The sequence below is a fragment of the Drosophila arizonae genome, chromosome X, assembly GCF_054131065.1.
Source record: "Drosophila arizonae isolate 15081-1271.41 chromosome X, UAZ_ARI_1.0, whole genome shotgun sequence".
Taxonomy (NCBI): domain Eukaryota; kingdom Metazoa; phylum Arthropoda; class Insecta; order Diptera; family Drosophilidae; genus Drosophila; species Drosophila arizonae.
Genome location: NC_142927.1, coordinates 10673533 through 10693183, shown reverse-complemented (window position 1 = coordinate 10693183; position 19651 = coordinate 10673533). Strand labels below are relative to the sequence as shown.

Sequence of the window (19651 nt, the reverse complement as noted above, 5' to 3'; positions counted from 1 at the left end):
TGTCAACTGTCTATTGCAAAAACAGCTTATTAGAATGATATTTGTAATTACAATTATTTTTATTTTGAATAAGGTTTAAAAACTTAAAAATATAAATTGTGCATATAATTTTATACATATATGTATATGTGTGATTATCGATAACATCAACACCACCATCATATGGGGGCGCTAGTAGACGTGCACAAGCTAACTGATATATTAGATTATGAGCGCCACATTTTAAAATTAGTATTTATCATTATATTTCTCTATGAAGAAGGCAGTTAGTCCAGTAAATTTGCTCTCATGTTTGAGATTAGATTACTGAGCAATGTCGGGAGTTTTTATACTGTGATTTTTTGATTTGATCACTACTGTCGCTGTTTGATCCAAGCGCTTGTTGCAAGTTGCAACCCTTGACCTAATTTTGTCCACGTTGTAATTGGGTTTGAAGTAGATTTTTCATGGACATTTCATAGAATGTTGCCGTTATTTTTTAGGAGCTCGAAATTGACTTAAAAACTTTCTAGGCGGATGTATGTATGCCATCTAAAAATGTAGTGGAGCACGATGCGTATGATTATGGCTAGTAATGTGCTGGCTTGTTACTATGTCAATATTAAAAAAGAATTAAATAAAGAAATAGAAAATTATATTAAACACAAATCTGGTTACAGACAAATTGAGTCATTTGGGAATTTAAACATTAAACATTAAACATGAGAGCAATGCTTTATATCAATCCTGCCATAAATTATTAGCAAATTTTGAAATAACTTTTAAGAAGTCTTTAAAATAATTTACAAAATTTAAACTCAGCAGCTGTTTACTCAGTATCGGGACTGTATAAATATATCGCTTGATAGAAATAATAATATCGATAACTTTCAGTAGCACTTCAGCGTCAAACAAAACATTTCACATTCGGTTTTTTAATTGTATTGACTCGTTTAAAGTTATCAACCGACAAAGTTGCTACCAAAAAATGCCGCTAAAGGCCGTTTGCATTGAGTTGCGCCCAAATTTGAGCAGCGGCCATGTGTTCCTGCAGTTCGATCAAGAGATTCGCGGTCGCAAAAAGACGCGCCTCATCATCAAGGAGCACGACGTGCACATTGTCGAGAATGGCCTGAACAGCGGTGGAAGTCAACTGGTGCTGCGCCACGATACCTTCGGCATGGACATACAACGCATTTCCGTTTTCATTGCAAACGGCTGTCACATTAGCTTTCGCTTCAACTATACCACACTGGATGTGGAGGCACTGGAGAATAGCATAGCCGTCCCAATGAAGGCACAGCCGTTGCTACTTGGCTTTGAGGAGCACTCGGAGCAACTGGTGGCGCTGCATTGCAACAATTGTCGGAGCGAATTGGTGCCCGGCTGCAGCTACAATCGCTTGCGCGAGTGTCCCAGCGGCCTAATCGATCCTAGCGAGTTCTTTTGCCACAATCATGGCCACGCAGACAAGCCGGCCGCCACATTGGTGCCCGGCCCCAAAGATCTCTACTATGGCCTCAATTACATTGTGCTCAACATGAGTGTGCTGCAGGATCGCATCATGAATCGTGCTGATCATCTGTACTGCAAGCGCTGCATGTGGATGCTGGGCCTGAGCACACAAGCGGGCGCCGCTGCCAAGCTCTGGGCCGATGCACTGCGCTGGCTGCCACAACCCACAGATGCCACAGCGCCAAAGCTTCAGCCTCGCCAGCTCTTCAAGCACTCGACCGTGACGCAACTGATGCTGCGCCTGCTGAGCACCTTGTGGCCGACGCTGCTGCCGCCACTCTTCTCGCCGGCCAACAGTCGGGCGGTGCTGGTGGCCAGCATGCCGGATCGCCAGCAGCACCACATGCTCATCCAGGTGCTAGAGCCCCAGCTCACCGTGCTGCGGCGCACAGTCAGCGAGACCGAACAGCTGCAGCACTATCGCGCCTGCAAGCTCTACTTTCGCGTCTTCGGCAGCTGCCCGCCGGATGCGCCAGTGCTGACGCAGTGGCAGCAACAGGTCGAGGTGCCCAAGATGCACATCTCACCGCACATGTTCCTCGAGCTGCAGGCTCGCTTCGATTACAATTCGGCGCTGATCCCGCATGCCTGGCGCTACAATTCGGAGGAGGAGAAGCTGCTGCTCAGCTACTTCTTCTACGAGACCGAGGCACAGGAGCGGCTTAACCAGCAGCGCCCCAAAGAGCAGCCTGTAAGCGAGAATCTTGTTTTACTGTTTTATATTACAATTGTCAGCCTTCATCTACCTCCTTTGCCTCCTCCTTCCAGCAGCGTGCGAAGCCCAACCAGCCCCCGCAGAACACTGAGCTGGACGACTATGAGACTGATGCGGGCCTGGACGCCAGCGTGTATGAGACGGATGATGAGAGCGATGACGAGCGCTCGGACTCGGATAGCGAACTGACCTCCCCATTGCTCAGCAAATCAACGCCCATTATGGTCTACGAGCAGAATCTGGCCAAGCGCTGGCTGAAGCAGCAGCAGCGACAGCCATCGCCGCCACCAACGCCACCCGATCCGAGTGTGTAGAGTATATAGCTAGATCTTCCGGCTGGAGCCTAAACTAGTGTTGACTGTATAATTTAAATCGAGTTTTGTTATGTTTGCCTTAGTTCCATTCATTCTCAATTAATTTCATAACTAGTTTTTGGATTATGCAATTTTATTGAATTAATTTAAATTGATTAAAATGTAGCAAGAAGTATTAAGTATAAGTCATAAATAAGTATGTATATTTATATATGTATACACAAACATATTATTAACATTATTATATAAACCATATAGTTTTATGTGTATATATGCATCAAGGGCGAAGACAAACTTTGCACATTTGTGATTGAAAATCTCGACTTTATGTTAAATTGTTTTGTGATTTAGGGCAACTAATGTGTTCAGATATATATAGCATATATGTATGTATGTATGTATATATATATGTACTCACACTTATATGTATATTAAATAAAACCGAATGCTTTTCTTTTAAGTTACCCGAACCCAAAAGGCAACAAAAACAACAAATTTCTTGCTCTTCCTTCACTTGGCGATGCGTCGCATCTGCTTCGTCTGCTCGCTCATGGCCAGCTCCGCGTTGTCGGCCTTGTTGATCAGCGAGTCCAGCTTGTCCAGCTGGCTGTCCATCATGGCGCGCTTGGCCGCCTTGGCAGCGGCCACCTCTGCTGCTGTGGGCGGTGCCATGGGCTGGGGCTGCCTTTGCACGGGCGGCTGCGGCGGCTCGGCTGACTGCTCCATGCTGTAGCCGGGCACATCCATGGAAGCACTAGCGCCACTGGCGCCGCTCAGACTACCGCCACGCGTAAATATGTTTGTCAGACTGCCGCAGGCCGTTTGCTTGAAGCGATTCAGACGCTGCTGCGTGCTGGACAGGATGCTGTTCAGCTCGTCCAGCTTGCCGCCGGCGCCGCGCAGCGACTCGCCCTGCTGCTCGAGCATCTGCAAAGGGCAAAAAGGGCCAGCTGGAGCATGGACCGTAAGCGAATGCTAATTGGACGATACTTACGACTGCCTCGGCAGCCTCCTGCTCGGCCAGCTGCTGTTCGAGCCGTGCGCTGCGTTTGCGCTCAAATTCAGCCTTGTCCGGCGGCTGCAGACCCAGCAGCTCTGCTCGCTGGCACTCCTCCTCGTAGCTGACCTGCTCGGACATGACTGGCTGCTAGCTGCGGGCTGTGGTCTGTGGGCTGTGGGCTAACGACTAATCAACAAATGCACCGCACATCGATTTTTGACATGTGCAAAGGCAAATGTGATGAATCGAGTGGCTGGCTGGAGGTCTGGCAACTGGGCCATGACGCATGCGCCGGACAGTGGGCGCAAGGTGGGCGGGACGAGCCGACACAGCTGAGACACAGACACACACATTTACCCATACATACATGCATGCATGTAAATAATAAAAATCTCTGCATTCAGCTATATATATATTTATATATAGATTTATATATACATATATATACAATTAAGACTAGGACTCGGCGCAGCGCTCATAGATCTGTATGTAGGACTCGGTCAGCGTGATCATCTGTGGCAGGATTTCGGTGACATGCAGATCCTGCATCTCGTACCACTGACCGTTGGCCTTGTGCAGGATGTGGACGCGATAGGTGCCCTTCTTTGGATCGCCATCGTGCACAATGTTGGCCACCAGATTATATTTCGTTTCCTTCAGATCCTTGTCGCGCTGCTTCATGCCCAGAATGTCGCCAAAGTCCACATTTCTGCAATGAATATTATGAATAACTGAATTGAATGCACCACTGACTGCACCACTCACTTGATGGGAAAGTTGACAATCGTGGGATTCTTCTCGAGAAAGAATGTGTTCTTCGTGAAGCGCTTGATGTACAGAATGATGAACTGCGGCAGGCGTGTGATCTCGAAGCGCTTCATGAAGTTATCCTTGTACGTTTTGTACTCCTTCTCGGCGGTGCCATTGAATTTGGCCAGCAGCTGATAGAGATTCACCTGCGGTATTATGTTCTCACGGAACTCGTCCGTGAACAGCGGCGGCGGCGGCAGATCACAGGTGAGATATATGAAATTGGTGTGCTCCACATGATCCTTGTACTCGTCGGTGGCGAGCAGCTGCTGCTTGGCCGCATCGTCCAGCTCAACGGGCGGAATTTTGCGCGTATAGATGTTCATCTCGCCCAGGAATATCTTGTACAAAATGGACGAATTGGGCTGCTTGTTGCCCTTGAGGGCGCGATGCAGCGTGTTGAGGAACCAGGACAGAAAGTCAATGGGATCACCCTGCTCGGTGATCTGGAAACGTTTGTTGGACCACAGCACCACCGCCTGCAGCATCTCGTGCGGCGACACGTGCGCCTTGAAGTTGCGCGGATTCCACATTTTGCGCATCAGTTCGCCAAAGCGCTGCACCAGCGTGAACATGGAGTCGCCCGGCGGCCGTTTGATCGTCGCATAGTTCTGCTCGCGCAGAAAATAATCCCGCAAGGGGCTGACATGGGACAGGGCATGGAGCACCACATTGCAGTAGTCGTTCGCCTTGATGTTGTTCAGGCCCACCACGCCGGGCAAATAGAGGACGCCGTCAACGGTGCGCGAATGCTTCGGCTGCAGCTGGTCCAGTTTGCTGATCTCGTTGCGCAGAAATGTCGGATTCAGCACATATTTGATGTCGTCCAGCGAGGAGTCGATGATCTCGTAGTTATCCGGCAGGCAGTAGAAGCGCAGCGTATGCAGATTGAGGAACACATGATGCGCCTCGCCCACCGAATGTGTGTAGGCGTGTGTGTTGGTGCCACGCCCCTGGAAATACTTGCCGCACACGAGGCAGGCGTAAACGTTTATGCGCGTCAGCGATATGGAGCAGAGTTTCTCGAAATCGAAGTCCAGCAGATTGCGATTGATCGTGTCCAAATAGGGGCAGACACGATACTTGGGATTGAATACCGAAGGCGTCTCTGCAACAGTTATATGTATATATATTCACTATTTAATCTGATTTGACTAATTTACTATGCTATGCTTACCATCCTCTTCCAATAGGGGCTTGTGCTTCGTCTCCAGTTTGGCGCGCTTTGCTGTTTGTGTATGACATAGTAGGTGTATTCTAGCGAGTTGTATATATACTGAGTTGTATGGCTTACCTGCGGGTTGTGTTTGCTCCATTTCCAGTACGCTTAAATTCTTCCTAGCAATTGTTTACGTTTTGCCTATAACTGTAAATGTCCATTAATTGTGTTTTGCCGGCGCTTCTATTAGCTAGAGATGTAACAATATCAATATGCAACGATAGTTCACTGTCGTGCTAGCCTATCGATATTTCCATTTAAAATGTGCAAAATTTACGCAGCATACTTTGAGGACCCAGAAAAATTCAGTCAATTGTAGCTAAGCAGCTCAGCTTGAGCTGCGAGCAATAATAGACAAATATGCTTATGAATTATAAAAATAAATATTTCTATTGGTCAGCTGAATGGGAGAACTACAACTGTAATTAAGAAAGAAACTATGCTCACACATTTAATCGATATAGCTTACATTATTATTATTTGCATATATGAAATTATTTTCTGGAAAGCTTTTATGAAAGCAAACAAAATGCATCAAATGCTCAGCCAACATAATGAGAGCAAACTATTTATTGGCTTGACATTGAACGCCCTACCGATCAACATGTACCAAGGGAGTTTCATACGTGAGAGTATGAGAGCGTGTCTGTGAGGCAGAGAGTGTGTGTGAGGGAGAGAGAGAGAGAGAGAGTGGCAGAACAGCTATCGCTTGCTTTGAAAGCTTCTTGCGGATTAGAGCGATAAGATGTAAACAAATCAGATTAGCTAACTTTGGTCAGTCTCAGAAAGCTAACGAGCGGCGAAGCAGATCAAAATTTTCCACACGCACCAAAATACCTATACATATAAGCAATGTGGAGCGATTTAAAGAACAAGGTGATCCTGGTGACCGGCGCCGGGGCTGGTATTGGAAATGCTCTGGTCAAGCAGCTAGCCGCCGCTGGCGCCACGGTCATTGCGGTGGCGCGCAGTGAGCCGCAGTTGAGGGATTTGGTGGCCATCGATGCGCAGCACATTAAGCCACTGTTGCTCGACTTGCGCGACTGGAACAAGGTGCGTGAGGGCTTGTCCGCTGTGCCGCCGCTCGATGGGCTGGTCAACAATGCGGGCGTGGCCATTATCAAACCCTTCGCTGAGTTGACCGAACAGGATTTTGATACGTAAGTCGTTGGGGTGTCAATTGCCAGTGATCATATCTCATATGCTGCCCATTCTGCAGGCAATTCGATGTGAACATCAAGGCCGTCTTCAATGTGACCCAGGCGCTGCTGCCCAAGCTGCGCAATGGCAGCTCCATCGTCAATGTCTCCTCGATTGCGGCATCCCGCAGCTTTGCCGGCCACACCGCCTACAGCGCGACCAAAGCGGCATTGGACTCGCTGACCAAATCGTTGGCCCTGGAGCTAGGCGAACGTCAGATACGCGTCAATTCGGTCAACCCCACCGTGGTGCTGACCAAAATGGGCCGTGACAATTGGTCCGATCCGGGCAAGAGTGGGCCACTGCTGGCCCATATACCGCTGCATCGCTTCTGTGAGGTGCATGAGGTGGTCGATGCCATTGGCTATCTGCTGAGCAGCAAGTCCAGCTTCGTGAATGGCCACCACATCAACCTGGAGGGCGGCTACTCAGTCTCCTAAACACCCACACACACAGGCAGAGACGCACATACACAGAGATACACAATCAATATTTCAATCAATAAAAGCATTTAATATTACATTTTTCGTTTTCGTTTCTATAATTTTTGTTTTTGTTATGTATATTTGTTGTATGTTATTAAAATGGCTTGGGATACCGATTTGGGGCCATTCAAATGCTGTATAACTGTTTCCATTACAGAACACAAAAAAAAAAAATTGCTATATATATATATGCATATAGTAATAATTATAACTGAGCGGGGAGAAATTCAGAAGCAGAACGGAACGGACTTAAATCGATACAAATATACAATTGTGTTGGATTTATATACGTGTCTACATATTGTATATACATATGCATCTATATGTATATGTATGTGTATTGCATTTGGGATTGCATTTACGTTTTACGCACAGATCTTGCTCTGCTGCTGGCTCTGCAGCTGCTGCTGCTGCTTCTTCTCGCGCTCACGACGACGCAGCTTCTTGCGACGCCGATCAATGATGGCCAGCTCGCCCTTGATGCTGTTGTAGGCCTTGCGCAGATCCTGAATCTGTTTGCGTAGTATCGATATGCACTGCTCGGCGCTGAGTGAGGGATCTGCAGAGGATTGATAGAATTATTTAGATTTCATGTGCACAAATTGAATTTTGAATCCTTCCCAATTCACTTACCCAATTCCACCAGGAAGTTGTAGGGACATGGTCTTACGCCCGATGTATTGGTTATTGTTTGTGCCGGCTGTTGTTGTTGTTGCTGCTGCGGCAGTTGTTGCTGCTGCTGTTGCTGTTGTTGCTGCTGTTGATGGTGCTCCTGCTGATGCTGCTGCTGCTGCTGCTGCAGCTGTTGCTGTTGCCCCTGCGGCAACAGTTGATGGCGCGCACTATGGCGCTGTGTGGTGACTACATTCTCGGAAGTATCATCCGTATCGGAGCCAGCTAGAGTTGAGAATAAGTTTATAAAATAGATTAGTATTCGAGCTAGTTTCCTTGGGCAGACAACAAGAATTTGGAGCACGACAGAAAGAGAGAGTGAGCGAGGGAGAGAGAGAAGCAAAGAGCTCTCTCTTTCTCCAACTTTTGCGGATTGCAACTGCTAGCTACCATTGAATTTCAATGGAGCTTTGGCAATGTGTTACTCCTAAGCTCCTTTTCAACACTGTTTTCGTAATCGCAATTATTTACCAATGAACGCTTGAGATAAAATTTTCATTGTGCTGCACAGTTTTCAGCCTACAAATTATTCTCATTTTATTTTCTATGTCATGAAGCTCAACACTCCTCAATCGTTTTCCAACACTGTTTTCGCCTTGGAGAAACTATAACGAAAGTCTATCTAATTTCATATTTCATTAACATTGTAATGCAAATTTGTCATAAGAGTTCGTAACATATTCCCCTATTATTCGCTGTCCATGAACCTCAATACTCTTAAGCCGTTTCCCAGCACTGTTTTCGTAATGGAGCAAGTTAACGGAACCTTACATAAATACTATAAATTCGTATTTCATAAAGATTTTACTGTCAATTTAGCATACAAATTGATTCCCATTTTCCTTTTCCAATACTTTTCCTTTTCCAATACTATTTTGGTCATGGATAACTTTGATCGGAACTCTTCTTTACCTAGCAAGAGTATATATCAATACTATATAAATGGATTCTACTATAAACTGATCATAAATGAGAATCCGCTTTTATTCTGTGGATCATGAGTCACAACACTCTTTAGTCGTTTTGCAACACTGTTCTTGCTACTACGCCACACCACACCGAGATACTTGCCTGTCGTTGCAGCTGTCTTGCGCATGTTGTTGATCTGCTGCCTGCGGCGCTTGCCCAGGAAGTGACAGACAGCGGATTGGACATTCGATTCGCTCGCCTTGGCGCGTCGCTTGCGTCGGCTGCTGAGCGCGCTGTTGCTCTCGAGCTCGGCGTGCTTCTTGCTGCTGCCGGTCTCCTCGCTGCTGTCGTCCTGGCTGGCCGGCGACTCCGGCGAGCTGTTGGGCGACACCGAGGCAGCCGGCGCCGACTGCCCAGCCAGTGCCGCTTGGTTGGCACGCGGCGACGGTGTGTCCGGCGGCAGAGGCGCGATGCCCGGAATGGTCAGCGTGGAGCTGACGGCGGATGAGCTAGTGACAGCGGCGCCACCAGTGCCTAGTGCCAGGCCAAGTGTGTTGCCCGTCGGCTCGTCTTTGCTGCTGTAGTTGGGTGCCGGACTGCCCGGTATGGTCTCCTCGCAGAGCAGATTGATGGCTGCCTCCGTGTGGGAGGCCTCGCTGATCAGTGGACTGCCCGCTGCGGGTGAGACGTGCATGGGCAGCTCCTTGGCCTGTTGGTACAGTGCGAATGGGCGTGGCAGCGGCGACGGCGACGCCTTGGCCTCCACGGCCAATGATTGTGCCTGTGAGTGGGATTGAGCTTGAGCCTGAGTCTGTGCCTGAGCCTGTGCCTGAGCCTCCGGCAACGGTGGACTCGCCTGGGCCGTGTACGGCTTCAGCAGCAAACCGCCCTCGTCGGTGGCGGACAGCAATTGCTTGGGCGTTTGCTTCGCGTCCGGCTTGGGTGAGGCGGGACTGGCGCTGCCCGGACTGTGACGCAGTGCCACAACCACAGAGACTGGGATCTCGGGCACCACAACTGGCACTCCAGGTGCAGACAGCACAGGTGGCAATGCTGTATGCGTTGCAGCTGCTCCAGCTGCTGCTGCTGCTCCAGTTGCTCCAGCTGCTCCAGCTCCTGCTGCTGTTGCAGTTGTTCCAGTTGGTGTCGGTGACGTTGTTGGCGGTACTGTGGATTGCTCCTTGTTGAGGAAGACATTCATGGACATCGGCACACCCATCATGTAGACGGGCTTCAATGCAATGGGTGCCTGGACGCCCGTCAACGGTTTGCTGCCCGCAGCCGCCAGCTCCAGCTTGACCGGGGCGCTGCCCATTAGGCCGCCCACTCCCTCGGACATTGGACTCTTCAGTTCGGTAGCTGTGTTCGGCTCCTCGGCAATGACATCCTCAATGACCAGACGCTGCTCGGAGTCGGTGCTATCCATCGACTCATCCGAGAAGCTGGCAGTGCCCACTGCTGCTGTCACCGGCGGTGTTCCAGCTAGAGATGAGCCCAACGACTGGCCAGCCACTGGCGTCTTGCGCTGTATGGCGCACTCGAGCTTCTGTATGGTTTCGCTCAGCTCGTTATTCTTCGCCGGCAGCGATGCATCCAGAATGGACTTCGTTTCGGGACTGTTGCTGCTGCTCGTCCGGTGGTACAGCTCGCTCAGCACCGAGGGCAGGCCACTGCCGGTCTGCACCTTGAGCGGCTCACTTAGCAGACTCAATGTGTCCAGCTTTAGGGTCGAGCTGATGCTATTCGGTTCCACTTTGAGGCTGCTCGGATGCGGAAGCGGTTGCTGTTGCGGCGGTTCGTCTTTGTCCGTGTTGCTTTCCGTTTGGATCTTGGTTTTGCTCTGCTCCACCTCCTCCTTCTTTTGGCTGATGGCCTTGAGCACCTTGTCGGCAATGGAGGTGGGCTTCTGCTCGTACTTGACCGCGTCCAGATCGAATGAACCAGCCCCAGATCCCGCTAGCAAGATCTTCACGTTCTCCAGCTTCTCCAGCTTGTTGTCCTTGTTCGATTCGCCGGAGCTGTAGCCGCTGCCCTCGTTCGAGGTGCTCAGCTCAAAGACGTTGCGCGTCTCCATGAACGGACTGCCCACAATCTGTTGTTGTTGTTGTGTTGTCTTCGCCACGCCCATCGCTTGGGGTGGAGTGCTCAGCTTGGGGGAGACGGGCACAGCAATGACTGGTGTGAAGGCAGCAGAAACTGATCCTGATCCAGATGCAGCTCCAGCTCCAGCTCCAGCTGCAGGTGCTCCGGTTGCTGCTGGCGGCGTTGCTGGCAGCTGCAGTGCATCAGGGAGCGGCTGCAGTGCAACATTGAGCGCCCTTGTTGTCTCCTGCACCGTCTGGGCGAGCTCCTCGTTGAGGGCCACGATATTCAAATTGAAGCTGGGCGATCTGCGCAGCACATCGAAGGGCGTGGCATGCGGATGCCCAGGCGTTAGCTGTGCGCCGGCAGCAACTGTTCCAGCTGCTGCTGCATTGCATCCAGCTGCATTGCCTGCCTGTGCCTTGCTGCCAGCTCCAGACGCCGACGCCGCGGACGACTTGACACTGTTGGGACTGGCTGCTGGCGAGGATTGCGCAGCTGCGGTCGCCTGTTGCTGCTGCTGCTGCTCCACTTTGATTAGCTTAGGCTTCTCCAAGGCCGTCAGGCTGGCCTCCTTGAGCGGCGAGCCGCGTTTCTTGGCCTTGCTCGGCGTGCTGGTCGCAGCAGTTGCTCCTGCCGCTGTTGCTCCACCAGCTGCTGCTGTACCTGCGGCATAGCCACGCGTCGCTGGCTCGTGGCCCACATGTGGCAGCTGATGCTCGATGCTCCGCGGTATGGGAATCATCTTGAGCGCCTGCTTCCGTGCCGCGGCGCTGACAATCACCGGCGCCGGTGCCGGCGGCGTGCTGCTGCTGCTGCTGCTGCTCGCAATGACCGAGGTGCCACAGGCCATGGGCGAGATGCGCTTCTCGAACTCGAAGGGTTCGGTGTCCTTGAACTCGTACACGTCCGAGGAGAGTCGCTTGATGCCGCTGGTCAGGTTGCTGTTGTTGATGCCGGCAGCACCGCCAGCAGCAGCAGCACCACCACCACCACCACCGACGTTGCTGTATTTGGACTCCTTGCCCGTGCCAGCTGCGGCTGTGGCTGCAGCGGCCGCTGTTGTTGTAGTGGTGGTGGTGGTGCCGCTGCTTATCTCCAGCTTGCTCATGTCCGGCAAAGAGCGCGTGGCCGACGAGCTGCTCAGGCTGGCGGACGTGGCAGCCGAATTGTTGCTGCTCGAGCAGAACGAGCTGGAGGATGAACTGGATGAGGAGGGCGAACAGGCAGCCGGCAGTTCCACCTTCAATGTGGCCGTCTCCTTGTGCTGCACCGGCTCGGCAAACTTTTTGCCACGCTCCAAGCCAAGGGAGCCACCTGCCTGCAGTTTCTTCAGCAGCTCTAGCTTTTGGCCAGGCGACATTGTTGCTCCTGTTCCTGCTCCTGCTCCTGCTCCTCCTGCTGCTGCAGTTGCTGTTGACGCTGTTGTCGTTTCGCTTTTCTCCGTCTTCTTGATCATTGTCAGCGGCTTCTCCACGATCACCGAGGTGCATTTGGCTGTTCCACCACCGCCGCCGCTGCTGTTGCTGCTGCTGTTGGCGCCAAAGCGTGCTGGAGCTATTATTGATGTTGTTGTCGTTGGCTTGATATCGGCGCCGCTATGGAATGGCTTTGCCTGCTCCTCCTTGGGCTCCACTTTGAATGGCTTGCGATCCTCGCCAGTGAGAGTCTCGTGCTTGATGTGCGGCTTCTCCGACTCCTTCTTGATGGGCGTATCAAGATCTGCAGTGGAGCCGCTTGGAGCTGCTGTTGCTGCAGCACCTTTGCGCTTATCGCTGGTTGTCGATTGCTGCTGCTGCTGCTGCTTGCGATAGGGCAACTTTTCAGAGGACTGCGAGTCCTCGTCCATGTAGGAATCCGTCTCGGATGACTGCTCTGTGGAGCTGCCCGTCTTGGGCTCCTGCTTGGCCTGCACATCGCTCGGCTCGCTCTTGATGGCCTCTTTGCGCTCCAGCAGCTGCGGCTGAAAGCCCTTCAGCTCCGATCGTATCTCGCTGAGATCGTAGTCACGCCCCTTGCCCGCTCCACCGCTGCTCATGGCACGATTGCCAGCGCGCGGTCGCTGAATGGCTGTTGCCTGTTGTTGTTGTTGTTGCTGCTGCTGTGCCGCCTGCGACTGTTGCTTGCCGGATGACGATGGTGTTGGCTGCTGCTGCTCCTCGTCATCGTCGTCGTCGCTGTCATCGCTGCCGGTGGTGCGTCGTATGGGCGCCACCTTCTTGCCACTGGCTGTAGCTGCCTTGGCCTTGCTCTGTTGCTGTTGCTGCTGGGCATCCTTGGCATTGAGCCGCTTGGGACGACGCACTGGCTCATCGGAATCCGTGTCACTGTCGCTGCCCATGGAGGCATCCGAGACATTGGCCGAGATGGATGCCGAGGCAGAGATGCGACGGCCCTGATTGTTGCTGCTGCTGCTGCTGCTCATGGGCAGCGTGCGTGTGGGTCGCTTGTGCTTCAGCTGCGCCAGCGACTGCGAAGCAGCCGGCGACTTGGTGCGACTCGAGTTCGAGGCCACCGACGAGGGTGTTGTGGAGCGCGGCGGCATTGAGTCGCTACGTCCGCGTCCACGTTTGCTGCCCGACTGGGTGGTGAGTGCCGCCGACGATGTTGGTGTCTTGGTCAAGCCCTGGAGCAGCGAGGCACTCGGTCCCGTGCCCGGTCCAGGTGGTTGTTGCTGTTGCTCCGCTTTGCCGGAGCCATCTTTGGGAGGCAACGAGGCGTTGGGGCCACTGTTGCTGCTGTTGCCGTTATTATTGTTGCTGCTGTTGCCAGCTGTGCTAGCTGCCTGGGCGGGTGCACCGCCACTGTTGGCACTGCTGGTGCTGATGGTGCGCGTCTTCTGTTTCGAGCCCTTGGTTAGATTCTCGGCAATGCGCTCGCGCGGCACCCACTCATCGTAGCGATTGTTCCAGCCGGTGTAGTGCACAAGGTACATGGGCACGCCGCGCTGCACACTGATCTCGATGACCTTCGCCTCGTAGGTGCTGCCATGGGAGCTGGGTGATTTCTTCTCGTGATAATTGACCTTCAATTTGTCGCCGATCCCGACTACAAAATCACCGGTATCAATTTTTTCAACGGTTATTTCGTCCTTTTTGCGCTTGCCGCGCTTCTCGTCGCCTTTCTCCACCTGTTTGCGTTGTTGATGTTTCTCCTTTTTCGTTGATGCGCCTGTGCTTGTTGCTGTACTGGCTGCAGTTGTTGCTGTTCCGGTCGCTGCATGGGTTAGAGAGAGACAAATGCACATGAATAACTGCTGCTCATGTTCGTGTGTGTATGTACATGTACAAAGGCAAACTGTTAGTTACTGTTAGGGATATTCCTATAAACGTAAGAGTTCACTCATTTATTGCCAAAGGGAATACCCGTATCAGTATTTTTGTTCTACTTTAAACAACGTCATTCGCGTTAGCATTGCCAATTTAGCTGCATTCACGACAGATCTAGCCTTTTTAAGGCTCAAGTCACTGCCTTATCGAGCAGTTGTCAGATATTCATACTGTTTTACAAATGATCTGCTATTGTTAATTCATAAATAAGAATTATAAGTGAATACAATTATGCGCCAATATGTTTCCCTTTGCTTTGTTGCAATTTTTAGCTTATTTTGGCTGCTCGATAGTTTCACAACATTATACAGCTCTAGCTGATATTAGATATTTCGATAGCGCGACACGAGCTATCGATAGTACGCCAATAACAATATAAAGCTAACTAACAGGTGTGTGTGTCTGCGTGTGTATGAGTGCGTACGTGCCGGCGCAACTAGAGTACAAACAAAAAACCCGAAAACCGAAAAGGAAAGCTCAAAACAGACCCCCAATAAAGAAGAGATTAACGAAAGAGAACAAAGATTAAATCGGATTCACATTGATCTTATCAATAGTTCAAGCATTGCGACAATTTGGGGGCCAACGCCACAAACTTAACAAACACAAAATAAAAAGCAAACAAAGCGTTTCACTCTAGTCGTGCGTTCCAGATAATGTGACAATTGGCGCTGCGACGAAGCTTTAAACGGACTTGGTTGCTCAGCAGTGGCTGATTATATAATATACACATCATGCGTTTACGTCTCCTGACCACGGCCAGCAAACAGCTGCGTCTGGGAAATCGGCAACGTCATCGTCTGCTGGCGACAAGCGCATCTGGACAGCATCAGCAGGAGCACCAGGAGTACCAGCCAGGAGGCAGTCGAGCGCTTTATGCTGCTGCTGCAGTGGGCGGTATTGGTGCCGGCTATTGGCTGTTCCATGAGCTGGACAAGAAGCGCCGCCAGCCAGTGGAATTGGCGCAACCTCAAAAGGCCACATCATCTCCAGTCGCATTGGACGCGGAAGAGGCGGCACGACTCTGGCACAAGACGAAACGAACGGATCTGCCCACGTACAGTGTGGAGGATGTGCTGAAGCATGATAAGCCAGAGACTGGCATTTGGGTCACCTATGGAATAGGCGTTTACGATGTCACCGAATTCGCGCCCAATCATCCCGGTGGCGATAAAATAATGATGGCCGCTGGCAACGCCATCGATCCCTTCTGGGCCATCTACCAGCAGCACAATACATTGGATGTGCTCGAGCTGTTGGAGAGCTTTCGCATTGGCAATCTGAACAAACTGGAAGCCATAGAAAACGATGAGCTGGGCTCACCCTGGGCACAGGAGCCGAAACGCCACGAGTTGCTCAAGCCGGCCAGCAAGCGGCCGTTCAATGCGGAGCCGCCAATCAGCATGCTGGGCGAGCACTTCTACACGCCCAACGAGCTGTTCTATGTGCGGAATCATTTGCCCGTGCCATGCATCAGTGCCGAGGATTATGAGCTCGAGCTGGAGGTGGAAGCGGGCGCTGGCAAGTCGAGCAAATGCACTTTCAATCTGGACGATATTAAGAAGCTGCCCAAGCACACGGTCACGGCGGCCATCATGTGCGGCGGCAATCGTCGCTCCGAAATGACGCGCATCAAGCCCGTCAAAGGTGAACCTCCCATGTGGCGTAGCCCACCCTGACCTGATCTCATCTAATCTAATCTCTGCTTTGCAGGCCTGTCCTGGGGTGCTGGAGCCGTGGGCAATGCCAAATGGTCGGGCGCCCGCCTCTGCGATGTGCTGCGTGCTCAGGGCGTGGAGCCCGATGAGCACTTGCAGGTCATATTCGAGGGCGCTGACCTGGATCCGACGGCGCATCCGTACGGGGCTTCGATACCACTGTCCAAGGCACTAGATCCGCGTGGCGATGTGGTGCTGGCCTACGAAATGAACGGACAGCCGCTGACGCGAGACCATGGCTATCCCATTAGGGTCATCGTGCCCGGCACTGTGGGTGCGCGCAATGTCAAGTGGTTGACCCGCATCGTTGTGGCCGATCACGAGTCCGATTCCCACTGGCAGCAGAACGACTACAAGGGCTTCAGCCCCAGCACCGATTGGGACACCGTGGACTTTGGCAAGGCACAGGCCATACAAGCGATGCCAGTAACCTCGGCCATCTGCTCGCCCATGCCCGAGGAACGGGTCAAGGTGGACAAGGGTCACATCACCGTCTATGGCTATGCCTGGAGCGGCGGCGGTCGACGCATTGAGCGCGTGGACTTGACAAACGACGGCGGCAAAACATGGCATGTCGCCAAACTGGAGCAGGAGAAAGAGCCCGATGGACGCCACTACGGCTGGTCGCTGTGGTCCATTCGTTTGCCCGTAACCGATGAGCAGCAGAAGCAATCGGAACTTGAGATTTGGGCCAAGGCCGTGGACTCCGCCTACAATGTGCAGCCGGAGAGCTTCGAGAACATATGGAATCTACGTGGCGTGCTCGCCAATGCCTACCACAAGGTGAAAGTGAAGCTAATCTAGGACTGTCGGAAATTGAATTGCTTTTCCCTTTTTTTTTTTTTTGTTCCCCACTAAGGAAAGATAATTAAAGGTCTATTTCTATATGCGGAAGACTCATCCACCTCACTTAAGCTTCTATTAGCTATCCCAGAGTTCTATGAGCAACCCCCAAGTGATGTCAGGATTAAGATAAGATCTGTTGCACTTACCCGTTGTGGGCGATGCATCGCGACTGCGCTGGGTTTCCGAGGTGGCCTTGCTGGAGGCATTGCTGCCGCCAGCGCTGGGCTCCTTGTCCATGCTGTTGCGCGTCGATACGGACGAGGCCTTGATCTTAGCCAGCGGCATATCCGCCTCAGCCTCGGCCTTGATACTGGCAGCAGCTGCTGTTGTTGCTGCTGTGGACGAAGCAGCTGATGCCGCGGCTGCTGCTGCTGCTCCTCCTCCTCCTCCTGCTCCGGCTGATGTTGATGCTGCTCCAGCTGCAGCTGTCGCTGCGCTGCTCACATTGCTCGTGTTGAGCGCTGCTGTTGCGACTGGGCCAATGCTCGATACGGACGATGATTTCTCCTCGTATTTCTCCACCAGACTCTTGACCTTGCCGCTGTTGGCAGCGGATGCTTTGCGTTGTTTTTTGACCGGCTCCACAGCCACGCTGGACTCGCTGGTGTTCTCCGATTCCTCAGTGGCCGACTGCGAGGCCGTTGAGGCGGCGCGTACGGGCGTTGCAGTTGCTGCACTGCCGCCACTACTGCCCGTTGCCGCTGTGGCGGCAGTGGAGGAGGCGCCACTGGCGGCCACCGTGGTCTGATTGGGCATCGCCAGTTTGCTAATGGTTTCTATTTTCGTGGTCTCCACCGGCTTGGGTGAGGCCACCGAATTGGCACGCACCAGACTGCGCCCCTTGCTGCGATTCGAGGCGCGAGAGGTCATCAGCATGGAGCAGCCGAGCTTGCGATGAAAGTCCCCATAGGGCTGTAGAAATTTCTTATAGGCCTGCTTCACCAGATTCATGACGCTGAGGGTGCAGGGCGTGAAGCCCAGCCGCACGGCAATTACTTTCCATTGGTTTTTGGCGGTGACGCGATTGTAGCCGCCACGCTTCTGCACCGCCCGGAACAGACGGTACAGATCCACGTCGCGACTCTGTATCGATGGCACCTTGTTCAATGGTGTGCCCCGATCGTCCATATACTTGTATAGTTGGGCAACAAAGCGATCCTTCTCCTCGTGTGGCTCGTCGTCCGACGAGTCCGAATCGATTTCGCCCTCATCGTCGCTTGTCAGATTGGATAGGCCGAACAGCGAGTCGCGATCCCAGTGGGCTGGTAATTTGCTGCTTTCGAGGAATTCGAAAGCTGCCTTCACAGCGGGCACGTCCTGTTTGCTGGCCATTTCAAGTGTGAATTCGTTCGCTTCCTTCTTGGGCACTGTGTAGTAGCGGCCATCCTTGAAGGAACGCACCAGATACTCGTCCTTGACGCGTATCCGCACAGTAGCCTATTGATTGTAATTGATTCGATTAAGATTGTAATTGGAAATTGAATTAGGCTTTGACTTACCTGTTTGCTGACCTGCGCTGTGGGCGCCACGACGAGGGCGGGAAACCATTTCTCTTTGTCCTTCTTCTTGGACTCGGTCTCCACGCACACCACTTTGCCAATGTGCTCCTCCTTCTCGTTGACCACTTCCTTTGCATCGCTTTCGTCATCATCGTCGGAGCTGCCATCGTTCAATTGGCCACGACGACGACCCCGACGACCGCCCACAACCGGGTTGCCGAAGTGTTCGGGATGTGTTAGCGGCAGCTGATCCAATGTTTCACTCTCATTGAAATGCCTGCCACTCTTCAGACAGAGCGCAGTGCGACGCAACGTTGTGATGTCGCCATCGTCAAAGACGACTGTATATTGAGAACAATCCTGGATTTTAGTTATGGTCGCCTCCACATTCTCCTTGCGATCCGGATGACGGACTTCGACAACGGCGCCGACGCGCAGCTGTCCAGGTGGCGCCTTGATGGCATCGTCCGATACAATGCCCGAGCCGAGACCCTGTTTGTAGGCGACCTTCACTTTGATGTTACGAACCACTTTACTGACTTTGGCCTCGCAGAAGGCTCCTTTGTACTTGGCGCTCACCTCGGTGCCCACGGGCAGCGATGGCGGATCATCCACTTGCTGCAACATACGCATTGTTCAAATTCATCCAAATCCATTGAAAATTATCAAATGCTTAACACTCACCTGCATATTTTGTAAATACCGTTCGTAATTCGTGTAATCCGAAACTAACGCCACTTTTATACAGTATTAATGGTGGCTGTACATTTTAACTAGGTGTTTATGTTGTTGAGCTGCTATCAATTCCCTTCAAAGTCCACCACCTCCTCCACGTACTTTTTGGTGAACTATTTTTCGCACGCCTTGCCGCGTTGTTCTTCTATTTGTTATAATTTCTCTTTTCTTGGTATATGTTCACTGCTACACGATTTGTATATAATGCATATTGTGTCCAAGTGTGAATTCGATGTTTTTGCAGCTTGCAAATTATTTTGGCGCAAGTTTAGGTAAAATTTTCATTCTCTCTTTTGCGTTGTTTAGCGTCTTAGCCAAATTTTAGAGATGTACAAATGTACATGGACTTTCCGATTAGTCAATATACTGTTTTAAACAATCGATTCGCCGTAGCAACACTGTGCTAACGATATACAAATGTGGCACCAATTGCACACTGCACGCTGTACTACGGCAACGCTAATGAGTGGCAACGCTATATCCTATTTTTTCTGAAAGGCCGCGCATATACATATTTGAATTTACGCTTAAATATGTCCATGCGCGGCCTTAAATGCAAAATGCGTGTATATTATATAGTATAGTATATTATAAGAATTATTGTTTACATGCTTGAGATACATT

The 19651-nt window shown here is 51.5% G+C and overlaps 6 protein-coding genes across 7 annotated transcripts; 3 read left to right on the top strand and 3 right to left on the bottom strand.

The window, feature by feature from the left end:
* The first annotated feature begins 843 nt into the window (after nucleotides 1-843).
* LOC108619488 (uncharacterized) lies at nucleotides 844-2987 on the top strand. 2 transcript variants are annotated; one of them, XM_018016103.2, is made up of 2 exons: nucleotides 844-2185; nucleotides 2266-2987. In XM_018016103.2, the coding sequence occupies exons 1-2, from the start codon at nucleotides 968-970 to the stop codon at nucleotides 2521-2523; spliced, it is 1476 nt and encodes a 491-aa protein (XP_017871592.1). In that variant the 5' UTR covers nucleotides 844-967; the 3' UTR covers nucleotides 2524-2987. The 2 variants fall into 2 exon arrangements, with proteins under 2 accessions (XP_017871592.1, XP_017871591.1); XM_018016102.2 differs by having other exon boundaries at nucleotides 852-2185; nucleotides 2263-2987.
* LOC108619492 (uncharacterized) lies at nucleotides 2639-3800 on the bottom strand. The gene is made up of 2 exons (XM_089475326.1): nucleotides 3518-3800; nucleotides 2639-3450 (listed from the first exon to the last, which is right to left on the bottom strand). Exons 1-2 carry the CDS (start codon nucleotides 3659-3661, stop codon nucleotides 3034-3036), a joined length of 561 nt encoding a protein of 186 aa, XP_089331452.1. The 5' UTR covers nucleotides 3662-3800; the 3' UTR covers nucleotides 2639-3033.
* Nucleotides 3801-3922: 122 nt separating this feature from the next.
* Usp39 (ubiquitin specific protease 39) lies at nucleotides 3923-5791 on the bottom strand. The gene is made up of 4 exons (XM_018016101.2): nucleotides 5628-5791; nucleotides 5511-5561; nucleotides 4289-5441; nucleotides 3923-4232 (listed from the first exon to the last, which is right to left on the bottom strand). Exons 1-4 carry the CDS (start codon nucleotides 5647-5649, stop codon nucleotides 3980-3982), a joined length of 1479 nt encoding a protein of 492 aa, XP_017871590.1. The 5' UTR covers nucleotides 5650-5791; the 3' UTR covers nucleotides 3923-3979.
* A 441-nt stretch (nucleotides 5792-6232) lies between these two features.
* On the top strand, nucleotides 6233-7272 carry LOC108619491 (L-xylulose reductase). The gene is made up of 2 exons (XM_018016106.2): nucleotides 6233-6712; nucleotides 6772-7272. Exons 1-2 carry the CDS (start codon nucleotides 6405-6407, stop codon nucleotides 7190-7192), a joined length of 729 nt encoding a protein of 242 aa, XP_017871595.1. The 5' UTR covers nucleotides 6233-6404; the 3' UTR covers nucleotides 7193-7272.
* On the bottom strand, nucleotides 7245-19383 carry htk (AT-rich interaction domain hat-trick). The gene is made up of 6 exons (XM_089475323.1): nucleotides 18977-19383; nucleotides 18293-18910; nucleotides 16940-18230; nucleotides 8981-14116; nucleotides 7871-8134; nucleotides 7245-7796 (listed from the first exon to the last, which is right to left on the bottom strand). Exons 1-6 carry the CDS (start codon nucleotides 18980-18982, stop codon nucleotides 7603-7605), a joined length of 7509 nt encoding a protein of 2502 aa, XP_089331449.1. The 5' UTR covers nucleotides 18983-19383; the 3' UTR covers nucleotides 7245-7602.
* Nucleotides 14595-16834, top strand: shop (sulfite oxidase). The gene is made up of 2 exons (XM_018016098.2): nucleotides 14595-15876; nucleotides 15943-16834. The coding sequence occupies exons 1-2, from the start codon at nucleotides 14964-14966 to the stop codon at nucleotides 16749-16751; spliced, it is 1722 nt and encodes a 573-aa protein (XP_017871587.1). The 5' UTR covers nucleotides 14595-14963; the 3' UTR covers nucleotides 16752-16834.
* Nucleotides 19384-19651: the final 268 nt, after the last annotated feature.

Excerpts from the sequence above, each read along its gene's own strand:
- LOC108619488 (XM_018016102.2), top strand. The coding sequence starts at position 968 with ATGCCGCTAAAGGCCGTTTGCATTGAGTTGCGCCCAAATTTGAGCAGC. Across the intron at positions 2,186-2,262 it reads AGCGCCCCAAAGAGCAGCCT|CAGCGTGCGAAGCCCAACCA; the intron begins GTAAGCGAGAAT and ends TCCTCCTTCCAG.
- LOC108619492 (XM_089475326.1), bottom strand. The coding sequence starts at position 3,661 with ATGTCCGAGCAGGTCAGCTACGAGGAGGAGTGCCAGCGAGCAGAGCTG. Across the intron at positions 3,451-3,517 it reads AGGAGGCTGCCGAGGCAGTC|ATGCTCGAGCAGCAGGGCGA; the intron begins GTAAGTATCGTC and ends TGCCCTTTGCAG.
- Usp39 (XM_018016101.2), bottom strand. The coding sequence starts at position 5,649 with ATGGAGCAAACACAACCCGCAG. Across the intron at positions 5,562-5,627 it reads GGAGCAAACACAACCCGCAG|CAAAGCGCGCCAAACTGGAG; the intron begins GTAAGCCATACA and ends ATACACAAACAG. Across the intron at positions 4,233-4,288 it reads ATTGTCAACTTTCCCATCAA|AAATGTGGACTTTGGCGACA; the intron begins GTGAGTGGTGCA and ends TATTCATTGCAG.
- LOC108619491 (XM_018016106.2), top strand. The coding sequence starts at position 6,405 with ATGTGGAGCGATTTAAAGAACAAGGTGATCCTGGTGACCGGCGCCGGG. Across the intron at positions 6,713-6,771 it reads ACCGAACAGGATTTTGATAC|GCAATTCGATGTGAACATCA; the intron begins GTAAGTCGTTGG and ends CCCATTCTGCAG.
- shop (XM_018016098.2), top strand. The coding sequence starts at position 14,964 with ATGCGTTTACGTCTCCTGACCACGGCCAGCAAACAGCTGCGTCTGGGA. Across the intron at positions 15,877-15,942 it reads GCGCATCAAGCCCGTCAAAG|GCCTGTCCTGGGGTGCTGGA; the intron begins GTGAACCTCCCA and ends TCTGCTTTGCAG.
- htk (XM_089475323.1), bottom strand. Across the intron at positions 18,231-18,292 it reads CAGCGCAGGTCAGCAAACAG|GCTACTGTGCGGATACGCGT; the intron begins GTAAGTCAAAGC and ends TACAATCAATAG. Across the intron at positions 14,117-16,939 it reads CGATGCATCGCCCACAACGG|CGACCGGAACAGCAACAACT; the intron begins GTAAGTGCAACA and ends TAACCCATGCAG.